At 35.5% G+C, this 15,210-nt stretch overlaps 1 protein-coding gene across 1 annotated transcript in view; it reads right to left on the bottom strand.

Moving 5' to 3' along the window:
• LOC102806655 (S-formylglutathione hydrolase-like) overlaps window positions 1-15,210 on the bottom strand; it is a 70,890-nt gene that overhangs the window by 50,013 nt on the left and 5,667 nt on the right. Inside the window, exons 2-5 of the mRNA XM_085497435.1 lie at window positions 10,332-10,418; window positions 9,857-9,957; window positions 8,986-9,110; window positions 2,852-2,916 (exon numbers count right to left, since the gene is read on the bottom strand). Of these exons, the coding sequence (XP_085353561.1) occupies window positions 2,852-2,916; window positions 8,986-9,110; window positions 9,857-9,957; window positions 10,332-10,418 (378 nt within the window). The remainder of the gene's footprint in view (window positions 1-2,851; window positions 2,917-8,985; window positions 9,111-9,856; window positions 9,958-10,331; window positions 10,419-15,210) is intronic.

Raw genomic sequence — 15,210 nt, 5'->3', positions numbered from 1 at the left:
GTACACTGCATAGCAACTACAGTACAAGTTATGGCAAGATGATGTACATTGCATAGCAACTACAGTACAAGTAATAAAAAGATGATGTACACTGCATAGCAACTACAGTACAAATATTGAAAAGATGATGTACACTGCATAGCAACTACAGTACAAGTAATGAAAAGATGGTCTACACTGCATAGCAACTACAGTACAAGTAATGGAAAAATGGTCTACACTGCATAGCAACTACAGTACAAGTAATAAAAAGATGGTCTACACTGCATAGCAACTACGGTACAAGTAATAAAAAGATGATGTACACTGTATAGCAACTACAGTACAAGTAATGGAAAGATGATGTACACTGCATAGCAACTACAATACAAGTAAAGGAAAGATGATGTACACTGCATAGCAACTACAGTACAAGTAAAAGAAAGATGATGTACACTGCATAGCAACTACAGTACAAGTAATGGCAAGATGATGTACACTGCATAGCAACTACAGTACAAGTAATGGAAAGATGATGTACACTGCATAGCAACTACAGTACAAGTAATTGAAAGATGATGTACACTGCATAGTAACTACAGTACAAGTAATAGAAAGATGATGTACACTGCATAGCAACTACAGTACAAGTAATAGAAAGATGATGTACACTGCATAGCAACTACAGTACAAGTAATAGAAAGATGATGTACACAGCATAGCAACTACAGTACAAGTAATAGAAAGATGATGTACACTGCATAGCAACTACAGTTCAAGTAATGGCAAGATGATGTACACTGCATAGCAACTACAGTACAAGTAATGGAAAGATGATGTACACTGCATAGCAACTACAGTACAAGTAATTGAAAGATGATGTACACTGCATAGCAACTACAGTACAAGTAATAGAAAGATGATGTACACTGCATAGCAACTACAGTACAAGTAATAGAAAGATGATGTACACTGCATAGCAACTACAGTACAAGTAATAGAAAGATGATGTACACTGCATAGCAACTACAGTACAAGTAATAAAAAGATGATGTACACTGCATAGCAACTACAGTACAAGTTATGGCAAGATGGTGTACACCATTTAGCAGTCAGGCTACAAGTAATGGCATGACCATCTATATTGCATAGCAACCAGGCTACCATGAAAGTAGATGTAGATAGATAACACTGCATAGCAACTGTAACCATAAGGCTACATGTAATCAGAAAATGGTCAATATTAACATAGCACCCAGGCTTTAGGTACCAGGAAGACTGTACATTGCATTGTAATGAGACTACCTGTCCTGGATAAGATGGTCTATAATAAATAGCAGGCAGTTACTGGTATTATTGACAGCTTTTAGTCATATTTCTCGATATGGTATCATAATTGTCAACAACTACAACTACAGCTACAGCTAACCATATCACTAGTAATTTTACAAGTTCAGTGTTACTATGTTATAGTAAAACAAGCAGCCTATTGGCTGAGATAGCTCCGCTGTTAGCAATGCACATTTCAATTAAAGAACTGAAGACATCATTAGAAAATGAACAATATGAATAGTATCAAAGCAATCGGACTTACAGTTTTTAACAAGAAGTCGAAAATATCACTTTTTACCAAAAATTACAAAAATATTCACCAAAATTAGAGAATTGAAGATATCATCACAAAATGAACAAATCTGAGAGAGGTCCACATGTAGTACCTATATATGTAATATCAAAGCAATCGGACTTGCGGTTTTTAACAAGAAGTCAAAAATATCACTTTTTACCAAAAATGACAAAAATATTCACCAAAATTAGAGAATTGAAGATATCACCACGAAATAAACAAATCTGAGAGAGGTCCACATGTAGTACCTATATATGTAGTATCAAAGCAATTGGACTTGCGGTTTTTAACAAGAAGTCGAAAATATCACTTTTCACCAAAAAATGACAAAAATATTCACCAAAAATAGAGAATTAAAGATATCATTACAAAATGAACAAATCTGAGAGAGGTCCACATGTAGTATCTATACATGTAATATCAAAGCATTTGCACTTGCGGTTTTTTACAAGAAGTCGAAAATATCAGTTTTTACCAAAAATGACAAAAATATTCACCAAAATTAGAGAATTAAAGATATCATTACAAAATGAACAAATCTGAGAGAGGTCCACATGTAGTACCTATATATGTAATATCAAAGCAATTGCACTTGTGGTTTTTAACAAGAAGTCGAAAATATCAGTTTTTACCAAAAATGACAAAAATATTCACCAAAATTAGAGAATTAAAGATATCATTACAAAATGAACAAATCTGAGAGAGGTCCACATGTAGTACCTATATATGTAATATCAAAGCAATTGCACTTGCGGTTTTTAACAAGAAGTCGAAAATATCAGTTTTTACCAAAAATGACAAAAATATTCACCAAAATTAGAGAATTGAAGATATCATCACGAAATGAACAAATCTGAGAGAGGTCCACATGTAGTACCTATATATGTAATATCAAAGCAATTGCACTTGCGGTTTTTAACAAGAAGTCGAAAATATCAGTTTTTACCAAAAATGACAAAAATATTCACCAAAATTAGCGAATTAAAGATATCAACATGAAATGAACAAACCTAAGAGAGGTCTACCCAAGGTACATATACACCAAGTATCAAAGCATTTAGGCTTGTAGTTTTCAAGAAGAAGTCGAAAAAGTAAAACATTGACACGGACGACGACGACGGACGACGACGACGGACAATCACTCATATGATAAGCTCCGCTCGACAAAGTCGACAGCGGAGCTAAAAAAAAACCCAGTTAAATGCTAAATCAAAGAATTTTATCAATAAAACCTTTTATTCTTACCTATGGCCAAATATGGAACACTGATCAGTTAGAACAGGAAAGTTGCTGTTAATGATCTCAGGAAGCTAAAGTAAAGATACACATAATATAAATTGTGAAATCTATAATAGTGTTTGGAAATAATTTTTAACACTAGTCAATCTGGGCGTATGTGAAGAGAAATCAGTGCGCATTTATACATGTGCAGATGAGTAAATTGCCTCAAATTTATTTAAGTTTATTAGATTGTTAATTTACTACAAATGTTAATATTTTTTTATTTATTTGGCATCAGAAAACATGAAAACATTTTACTGTGAATCATTTACATTTTTTTATTTATTTGGCATCAGAAAACATGAAAACATTTTACTGTGAATCATTTACATTTTTGTGATGTTGACAATTGTAAGTCACTGTTCACTGAGTAAAACACAGTTGAACCGAGACACACCATAGATTAACTGAAATTTATGGATAGCATTTACAGTGACCCAAATCCAAATAATGAAATCAATGGTCGATTTAATACTATGATTTAATTTCTTGCATTTAACAGTAAAAATAAAAAGACCTCAAAATCAAAGAAAGCTTAGAAAGAACTCCCATGTGCTGAGAGTATTGGAGACACATAAAAATAATTCGAAATTACTTGTACTTGAGATATTGAGGGAAAAGCTGAAAACTAATTATGCAAATCAGAAAATTGATATGAACAGATTTGAGCGTAAAACTAACGAGGTCTGTGCAATGTAACAGACCATCTATGTACCAAGTTTTATTGAAATGTGATTAGAACCAAAAAATTATGAATTATTATGTTAATTAGGGAATTAATATGAACAGATTTTTGACCCCAAACTAATTAGGTTTGTACATTGTCCTAGAGCATCTTTGTACTAAGTTTTATTGAAATGGAATAATTAGTACTTTAGATATCAGTGTGATAGCTTAGAATTGGCTAATTATGCAAATTAGGTAATATGTACAGATTTTAACTCGCAATTAATCAGGTCTGTCTATTGTCCTACAGCATCCATGTACAAAGTTTCATTGAAATGTGATGATTAGTACTTGAGGTATCAGTGGAAAAAACGAAAATTTAATAATCGTTATGCAAATTAGGTAATTAATATGTACAGATTTTTACCAAAAACTAATCAAATCAGCGCATAAGTTCAGAGCATCTATGTACCTAGTTTCATCAAAATCCAATGAGTGGTTGTTTAGATATCAGTGGAGCAGTCATGGAACAGCTAAAAATTAGCTAATTATCATGCAAATTAGGTAATTAATATGCATGGTTTTTACCAAAACCTAATCAAATCTGCGCATTGGCCTAAAGCATCTATGCACCAAGTGTCATCAAAACCCAATGTATGGTTCTTGAAATAGCAGTGGAACAGACGGACATACATACACACAGATACAGACAAACTAACTGCAAAGACTCCCATTATGTGTAGGAATACACTGATAACCAATATTTAAACGTTCACTAAACTCTATTTCATTCAAAACAATGAAATTCACAAGCTTTCCTGCCTTTTGTATGTGCCGATGTCAAAGATAAAATAGTTGAAAAAGCAAAAATGATGTTTGTTTGTTTTTTGCAAAGAGCTATAGGTTATACAGCTAAATATGCAAAAGCAAAATGTACTTGGATCAAGTTGATACAATACAATACAATGTAGTATTTTTCTGAAGCCCAATAAATTATTTTACTCATTCAAGCAAACAAGTTATTTCTTCTCTGTTTTATCCATCATTTCCACACACAGATATATTTCTATGTTATAGGCCTTCTGTACAGCCATACATGTGTAATCAAGCCCTTCTACTAATTATGGATCATTTCTTGATCCAAAGAATTCGCAAAACAAATGACCCATGTTCATAATCAACTTACACAGAATAGAGTAAATACTTGTATCATCACTAAAACTAACTTCTGATTCTGATCACAAACATACAGTGTTTTCTTATTTAATTTATTTGTTTATTTTGGAACAGGAACCACATTACATGTCCCTGATTACGTGATTGGGTAACCATATTCCTATCATAATATCATTATATGACAATTTAATGTCCTCACTCTACTATTACTAATCTTGAACGTACTGCCCATTTGATCCATGTAGTTAAATTGTATAGTACAACAATTTTTTTTTTTTTTTTTTTACTTTTTTTGAAATTCCTCATGTTCTGTCAGTTACATAAGGAAAATGTGTTGCAAGTTTCAAGTTCCTAGCTATTCTCCCTTGTAGTTCAGTACTGAACATACCTACATGTAAATCAGTAATGTGAACTTGAATCCTTAAGGATGTAGTAGAGGTTTTTCTAAAGTAAAATACTTAATTTTACTTCTTTGTAAAAATGAAGGCTTACTGTATTCATGACGGGATTTGTTAAAATTCATCCTGACATCTCAAGTCATGTTTTGGCAAGTGAGTCTGCAAATGGTTGTGTTACAGAAACCGAACACTTATGAACTTATCACAACAGAGATAAACAGCTGATTCACAACACTGACTATAATTTGCATAAGAACCAACGAAAACATTTTTGCTGTCAATATCTTTTGTTGCATTCACTGAATTTGGACCTGGAAATTGAAACTCCTAGTGTAGTGTAGTTCTTGTGATTTATGGATCTTGATATACATAATATGGAACTATCGAAGAAAGCTCTCCTTGTTCGATGTGGGAGCAGTAAGCATAACATTGATTTTTATTCAGGGTAAAGTCTATGCTTTCATAAAATTTATAGATTGAAATGATTTAGAATGACTCTTCTGGGAATAATTATAGAATAGAATAGAATTCTTTATTAATACCGTAAAGATAATGTGACATTTCTTTTTTGGTTAACGAGTTAATAAAGTTTTTACATAGTTGAGCGGACATAAAACTATCCGTGAATAGTAAGACAATTTACAATATGTAGGAATATGGCATATGTTGTTTATTTATGCCGGTAATGTATTTCTTATGTTGTAACACTGTTCGATGTACTTTATGGTTTCTTTGATTAGTGAAGTGTTCTTATTACTCATTATTTGTATGAATTTAGTATTGTTTGTCATATCTTGGAATCCATATATACAGGATTTGGCTGTTGAATATAGAATGTCTCTGTTGTTTGCATATAAGGTGCATTCTGTTGTGAAATGTTGTTCATCTTCAATTTTGAGACAGTTTTGACAAATTCTGCTTTGTAGCGGTATTTTAGGTTTTTAATGGCGACCAGTTTCAATTTTCAGTTTGTGGCCACTCATTCTAAATCTTGCAAGTGTCCCTATTGCTTTTCTGTCATTAAGTTTTTGTAAATAGGTTTCCTGTTGGATGTTATTTTTGAATAATTTAAAAGTCTTTAGTTTTGAATCAGTACTGTTCATGTTAGACATCCATGTATTTTTATAGTGTTCCTTACATAATTCTTGAAAGTGCTGTTTTGATGTTTGTATGTCAACAGGTTTGTTGTATGTTTTTTTCAAATCATGTAGTTTTGATAACCAACTGTTTTTCAACACTGTATTCTCCATCTCTTTAAGTGCATAATATGCTATGTTGTTTTCATCAATGGATTTTAGGTGTTTATAGTATCTGAGAGCTTTGTATTGAATGTTACATAACAGTGGTAGTCGCCCTGTATCCATTCTTACAGCTATGTTACTGGTAGTGTTATTTACATTTACTATATGTCTACAAAAATTTAGGTGGTATTTTTCTGTGCTAGTTTTATCCCATCTACTCCAGTTTGTGCATAATCCCCATATTTCTCCAGCATATGTTAAAATTGGTAGTTGAGTTGTTTCAAGTAATTTTGTTTTCAATTTTACATGGCTGTTGTTACTACCACTGAAAAGATGGAGTTGAGCCCTTTCAGTTTTCCTAGCCTTGTCAGATAATCTGTCCATTGTTGTATCCATTGAGCCATTTGTATTGAAAGTCACTCCAAGATATGTATAATGTGTTGTTTTTTCTAGTTCCTCATTCCCAACTTTGATATGCATCCCTTCTGTGTGGTGTCCATTTTTGGCAAATATAATTGATTTGGTCTTCTTAATGTTGATTTGTAATTCCCATTTATTCAGGTAGTTGTGGGTAGTATCCATCAATTGTTGTAGTCCTGGTGCACTCTCAGACATAAGTACAATATCATCTGCGTATAGTAGGCATGGGATTGACTTCTTGTTCAATGATGGTTGATTTAATGGTTGTTTGTTTAGTTCATCGATAAGGTCATTGATGTAAATATTGAACAGTGTTGGGCTTAGTGGACAGCCTTGTTTCATTCCATTTTGTATATGGAATGGTGTTGTTATTCTGTCACCCAACTTTAGTGTGTATTTCTTATTGTTGTACATACTTTCAATTAACTTGTATAAGTTGCCATTTATATTGTTGCTTTTCAGTTTGTACATCAATCCTTTGTTCCAAACAGTATCAAAACATTTCTTTAAATCTATAAAGCAGCAGTAAAGTTATATGTATTTTACTTCTGGGAAAACTCTACTACATCCCTAATTGAAAATGCGCCCAGCTTTTATGAGTTGCATATGGAGAACACATATGCTAGGTCTAAAAGCCCCTTGATATTTAATATACAAAACGTACCGTTAAAATCCTATTATAAGCCGCGGTTTATTGGGATCAACAGCTCAAGTTCGGGGTTCGGTTTCTATTACGTACATATTGCAATCACTAAATGGGCGTGGTCATTTTTTCCCCACATCACTTGCAGAAAACAAACAATACACCGTACAATCTTTTGAATGTAAGCGTAACTCCAATTTAGATGTCAGGGAAGAGTAATAAACGTCACGTCACAAAAAAACTGTTCACATTTAATGTAATATTGATTTATTTTTTTAATTTTCTTCGTAACGGAAAGTATATTCTGACAGGAGTTTCAAATAAAAACAAACATTAATACATTGCTTAGTAATGATGTACGGCTCACAAGTGAATAACTTACTTGTTTTCGAAGTGTTGAAATTGTTGATTATTACTCAGTAGTGACGCACGAAAAATAAATTCGTTGAATTGTTATCGAATGCAAATAAAATTCAACTTAGTTTCACCGTAAGCGAATTATTACGGTCACATGTAAACGCCGCCATGTAGTTTGAATGCACACGAAACGTTACTTGACCAGGTAGGTCAAGTCGCTAATTAACCAATCAAAATGCTGGATGGTGCCCACGTGTTCAAATTACCTTAGTTCATTTAAATATGTTAATGACAGGTCACCGACTTCATGGTGAACGAAACCCGGAAGGGATTTACCGATAATGTAGTGCGATCTTTTGGCTTTGATTTCCATGGAAAGACGACATGACTTTTTTTTATATCAAGAAATTAGTTGTTTTCGAAAGATAAACTGAGCATTGAAAAAGAATTTAACAGTTTTTTGGTGATAACAGCTCATTGTCGAAAACTTGCGACACACAGACGTATTCATAAGGAGTATTGACAAAAGTTGTCGCAAGAACAAAAGCAATTTCATTGTGTGTTTGACATCCTAACACTACTGAACAATAAAGAGGTGTGAATATTTGTAGGCACGTTGTCAAAACAAATGAATAGGATTAAGAACAATGTACCAGCTGGTTGAAACAAAGTCAGTTACAGTCTTGTTGAATTGGGGGTGCCGTTAGTAATAGGTACTTTTCATGTTCTCAATTTTTGTTGAGAACTCTTTAACACTGAAGCCGAAATCGGGGGGGGGGGGGGGGTGCGGTTACTATTAGGTATGCGGTTTATAATAGGATTTTAACGGTACATAAACTCTTACAGTGATGATGACCTTTGAACTCAAAATGTGGCAGGGACTTCGAATCACATTTGAGCCAATTTGATATACTTTGCAGCATTGGCTATCACAATAACACATGCTGTGATGTTTTAACTTTTGTCCCTAAAACTGTTGTGCCAAGTTTGAAGTCCATAGCTATTTTCCCTTTGAGATATATAACATACTGCTCTGAATGCCTAGCTACATGTACCTGCACGCTTCTTCATGCTGACACAGGTCAATATGTGTTTCCATTGCTGTTACACAAGATAACTGTATAAATGCATATAAATGAACATATTCTTTAATATAAATTATTTCATTTTTCATGTCTTGTCTTACATACAACTTACTTCTTTGGTGACATATGAATACATTCTGTAATTACTTTTCCATTTATCTTCAGTAGAATCAACATAAAAACCAGCACCACTACCAAAATCATAACTGTCATCTTCTCCTTCAATACCACATCCACCTAATATCAATATAGTAATAATTTCTTCATTATTATACATGATTACATATCTAGTTTATTTTTGACCATAGGTTAATTGCAGTATATGGTCTATTACTGTATTTGGCCATGTTAGCACCTATATCAAGGTAAAGCACCCATCCCCCACTTTTGTACCATTTTTATATATGGCATGTATCCACTAAAGTGCTCACTTGTTCACAAAATGCTGTAACTTTACAGTCATAAAAACTTGTGTCTTTTTAGACGTTTTACTGTTCCAAAATTTAAAAAAATTGCATCAGTATGACACAGCATTCTGAATGGTTAATAACAGACTTGACCTATCAGATCAAATGATGGGTACAAATCACCATGGCAGAAATTGCTTTGAGCATTGAGAATTTGTATACAAATGAAAATATTCAACTGAGATAACATTGTAAATAATATTAAAATAATTTTTTTTTTTATAATTTTTATAATCCTTTTGCTGAAACAAGTAATATGCCTCCAAACATGTCACATAGTGAAAACAATTTATATTGGATCCTGTAAAAATCAAAATTTTCTGAGTTGAGATCACAGGGTGCTATCACAGTTGAATACAGTAGTGGTGAATGTGTTCATGAAAATACCGAAAGAATGGATATACAGTCAAATCAGATCATAATTTAATGATTCAATATGCAATACATGCAAATGCTGGTTTACAATTCAGATGCTCTTTTATTAGAGGAAATTTTAAGAAAAAATATACGACTTACGAGGACTGGTATCAGGAGCCACTACGATGAGACCATGTTCAGCTGCAGCTCGCTGGGCACCAGCCTTAGTCACAAAATTTTGTTCTGTGCATGTTAACCCTACAGAAATAACAATAACACTAAGTTCATATCTGAGAAAGTGTTTGGGTGAAACACCGCAAGACTTTTCTACACATATTATTTGCGTATTTTTGTTAATGAGGGTTCTCATGTTGATTTATTCTTACTGGTAAACAAGTTTTAAAATATTTTATCTATAGCTGTTAATAATTTTTTTGTAAATGCACTGTCAAGGGTGAAATAGTTATAATTTACAAAAGAAAATATTTTCATCGTGGAATAACTGTTTCAAACTGACTTAACAAATGAAAGCACTTCATAGTATTGACAGCTAAATCGACCAATCAACGACGAGCATAAAATCGTCATGTCTGAGAAATGACTTCCTACAGAACCCAAATTAATTAAAAATTCTGATAACCAATACACAACTGGACATTTTCCAGTCTCTGCTTGTGGTGGCAGATAAATACCAAATGTCATTTTACACTTGCATTCTGAACTGCAACAATAATATTATTTGAAATTGAATGAACTTCTTATTTTGAAATATAGAACTTTGCATGCCTTGCTCACCACCCATTAGAGTGATTTGCATACTGAAATATGGTCCCAATATCTACTTTCACAAACCCATAATCATGCCTTGGGGGCCTTTCCCATGAAGCTTCATTTGTGCTATAGATAGTATCGAATTTATGTGTATATTGATTGGGGATTTATGTTTATTTATTTATTTATTTATTTATTTATTTATTTATTTATTTATTAACTCATAACAACCTACTGGAGGAGGTTAAAGGTTACAAAAGAAAATTACAAATAAAAATGAATCAGATTACAATGGCTAAGAGTTTAAAGCACAACCAAGAAAGACTAATTGGAATTAGTAACAAAAAATATATATATAATAAAATAAAATGAAATACCCACAAAATATAGGCAGAATATGAAACAAAAAGTCAATGACTAAGTAGGTGCTGCTGTCTAATAAGGCCGTTTTTTGGATGTCGTGCCAAAGGAATTATAAGTTATTTTTTGACATTATTTTTATGAATTTATTTTCAGGTGTCAGATTTATAAAGTCAGTGATAATTTTTTCAGCATCTTTGTGTGAAATGATCCTCTTTGTTATATACTGGGCATATTATGGAAGTGATTTTCATCTTCAATATCATTTGTGTGACACAATTTGCAAATTCAGTCGCTACTTTTGATTCTGTTGTGTCTTCTCCTCCAATTTCTAAACTGTAATTGCTCAGTCTAAATTAAGAGTACTTTTCAGTTCTTTAGAATGCCACTTTTAGTATCCATGCTACCCCAGAACTTGTAGAATTTATGTGTATATTGATTGGGAATTGGCACTTATAGTTTCCATGTTACCACAGAGCTAGTAGAGTTTATTAGGGAATAATAAGAAAGGGAATTGGTTTGTTGTGCCAATAATAACGCGTTGAGTACCGGTCACAGGTCAACTCGCACCGAAACCAACTCGCACCATACCAACTTGCACCAATGCCAACTCGCATCAATGCCAACTCGCACCAAACCAACTCGCACCACCACTAATGTATTGGGCGATTTAAGAGGCATTCAGCTTTGCAGTTAAAAATAAACAGGTCGATACGTCTAACTATTCTAAATACCTTATGTCACGAGGTGTTTGAATCATATCAGAAACTGTATTATTAAAAGGACACGGTTGTTATTATGTAATTTTGTATTTATTAATTTATTGTAATAGTATAAATTGATAACAGCCCAGAGGTAGGTTTTGTAGCCCAGTAGGTAGCCGCATTGTCACTACACGTACAGAAAGTACCTATTATGTGACCTTGAGGTCGCACTTGGACACTGCTGGACGAGTATCCGTGTGATGAATGAACAGGTGTCACGGACCAATTAGCGATTGACACAATTAGCCATGTGATGGCAGGGTATTTAAAGACTGAGACAGCGTGGTGCTCGGGGGTTGCTGCTGGAGATCTTGACCAACATCTACGCTTTGTACGACCCTAGAAGCGGCGAGCAGTACCACCACATACTACCATAGTCGAACCCGGCGTTGAACACCAGTCTGAAGTCTAACTGGGAAGGAAGCCTTGGCGCTGTGGACGAGAAGAGAGAGTTCAAGTCGCTAATTACCGTCGCTGGCTTCTTATAATTCACCGGGCGACGCTGCCGACTGACACTGTTCGACGCACGTCGGGAAACGTCAGGTACCGAACATTCCTACACACACACTAGTTAGTCTTGGGCTTTAAGTTATTATATTATCTTGTTAATTACTAGAATTGTTATTTTCCTGGCCAGCTTATTTATGTAACATTTTAAGAGTGCATGGCACTGATAAACGTGACTAGTAGGGTACGCCGTTCCTCCCCTGGTCGTAGGGTAGTTACCGACTTTGCCGTGGTGTCTACAGTGCGAAATTCCGTAACCCCCACCTCTTACCAATAACATAGTTGCGTTGGAGCGTGGTGAGGGCCGCGTGTAGTGCTGAAACTCTGCAAGGGCGGGCGATACCGACGGAGAGAACTGTAGCAAGTATATGTTTTGTGTACCTAATAAACAATGGTTTCACGTAATTCATGTGTAGTGTCGTATGTGTAAGACTGGCCGGTGTGCATTATTGCTGCTTATATGTGCATATAGTCATATTGAACTCTACTGGAGCCCATCAGTCTAAATTATACTTGTGTTACACAAATTGTGTAATTTTATATTGGTTAAGAACCCGCACACGAGGTAGTAAACGTATTGCATACTATTTGGTATTTTGGCTAATATTTGATCCAGTGACCTTGTGACATTTGGTGTCAGAAGTGGGATAGTGTACGACTGAATATACGGTACGCTATACTGTTAATTACTGTGGGCACGATATTACTATATGCATTTTAAACCGGTTACGCTTGCACATATCTTGGTTACTTTAATTAATTACTCAACAGTACATAATATCTATCACGTTCAGATTTTCCCTGTGCTAATATTCGTTCTAAGTAAAGTCTAAAAATGGCTAAAGTACCTGTTACTGGCAAACATAAAAATCCGGCAGTTGCCGATTTACAAATTCAAGGCGGACAAATTGGTTTAACTGGGGTGAAGTTAGAAGATTGGGTGGCGGCCCAATATACCTTGATACTTGAAGAAGAAAGAGCCGAACGAGCGGCAAAGAGAGAATATGAGAGAGCAAGACTTGAAAGGGAAAGAATAGAACAAGCTGCTAAAGCTGAAAAGGAAAAGATAGAACAAGCTTCTAAAGCTGAGAAAGAAAGGTTAGAACAGGTGGTCAAGCTCGAGAGGGAAAAGGCTGCCCAGGCAGTTAAACTCGAGCAAGAAAAGGCTAAACTTGAGAAAGAAAGGCTAGGGCAAGTAGCTGAAATTGAACTTGCAAAATTAAAAGCTGAAAGAGAGGCTGCCACAGAATTAGCTCAGCTCGATTATAAGACTAAACTTGAATTGCAAAATAATACAAATTCGTCTCCCTTTGCTACAAAAATTCAGTCCCCTCCCAATTTTAAAGATAGTGATGACATGGACATGTATATAAATCGGTTTGAAATATTTGCTCAGAATTGTGGGTGGAAGAAAGACATTTGGGGTGTGGCATTTAGTGGTCAATTAACAGGGAAGGCATTGGCTGTTTATGATGCACTGTCCGTAGATGAGACTCGTGACTGGGACGTGGTCAAGCGTGTTATGCTGAAGGCGTATGGGTTGACAGAGGAGGGATATCGTATCAAGTTTCGTCAGGCACGTCCGACAAAATTTGAGACTGCAAGGCAATTTATGGTTCGACTTGAGCACTACTTGACACAGTGGGTTAACATGGCAGGTGTTGTGAATACTGTAGAAGCGCTGAAAGACTTGTTCTTGCGTGAACAGTATTATAGCACATGTAGCCCTGAAATGTTAGTGTTCTTGAGGGAACACCAGTGTCGAGATTCAAGTGAAGTTGCCAAATTTGCTGACCTCAGGAATGAAGCACGATACTATACTCAAAATAATAGTAAATCTGCAGCTGAACCCAAGTTTAACAAGACAGCTAACACCACCCAGAAATCACAAACACCACCAGTTACAAGCAAAACAGAGAAAGGGTACACACCAGTTAGGTGTCACAGATGTTCACGTGTTGGGCATAAGCGGAAAGACTGCCATGCCAAATTTGGGCAAGATGACAAATTATTAACAGCCGCTTGTGAAGTTGAGGTAGAAAATGTGACTCCTTATCTCGATTCCCCGACCACTGTCACATCAACGTGCATCATTATACCACATGCAACGACCACCAACACACATTCAACATGTCAACCTGTTGACACATTTGTCACATGTTCAGAGGTAATAGAACACAATCTCGATAAACAGGTTGCGGGACTAAAATTGCCCACTGCCGAGGGCATGGTCAATGGACAGAAAGTGACAGTACTTAGGGATACAGGGTGTACTGGGATTGTTATTCGAATGAACCTGGTACGTCCCTCACAGTTCACTGGTAGACATTGTACTTGTGTACTAGCTGACGGTACATGTAAACGAGTCCCCGAAGCCGAGCTGGAGGTCCACACTCCGTATTACACTGGAATTGTCAAAGCTGCATGCATGACCAGACCCCTCTTTGATGTGCTGATAGGTAATGTTCTGGGAGCACTAGATGTTCACACTTCATGTGAGCGGCATTGTGGTACTTATAGTGGAGGTGAAATTCCTTGTGACGTGAATGTCACTAAATTAAAACATTCAGGTGAAATTCCTAATGACACGGGTATGAGTGTCAAAACACAAAGACCCCGAGGGGCCAGTCAGGTGGACCAAATTGTGGCCACCCCTGAGACTGTTTCTGTGGGTGCAATTCCCGGTCATACAGTTGGTGTGATGAATACGGCTGGTTTGCCTGAGGGGCAGAGGATTGAGGGAGATTCCCTAACCCCTGTCCAATATGGCCCCAATTATGTAGGTGCAAGTCCTGGCCATGCTCTTGACATGGTGAACACGGGTGGCAATCCTGAGGGACAGGTGGCAGAAGGTAAGCTAGCAAACTCCTCGACCACTGTCCAAGATGGTGCCAATGACCAGTCTAGTGGGCTGGATATACTTGAGGTTACACAAGGTGTTGAGACAAGAGCACAGTCTCGGACCAAAAAGCATACGTAAAAGTTGGTGGTACCAGAATTCAAGACTCATGACCTTGTGGTGACCCCCGACAGTTTGCGTGAATTACAACAAAATGACTCTAGTTTAAAGCGATTATTTAGGTATGCAGCTGAGAAAACGGAGGTAGCGAC

The sequence above is a fragment of the Saccoglossus kowalevskii genome, chromosome 1, assembly GCF_978046115.1.
Source record: "Saccoglossus kowalevskii chromosome 1, keSacKowa6.1, whole genome shotgun sequence".
In the NCBI taxonomy this organism is placed as follows: domain Eukaryota; kingdom Metazoa; phylum Hemichordata; class Enteropneusta; family Harrimaniidae; genus Saccoglossus; species Saccoglossus kowalevskii.
Note: the sequence above shows the minus strand (reverse complement) of the source record. Positions and strands in the feature narration are given on the sequence as shown.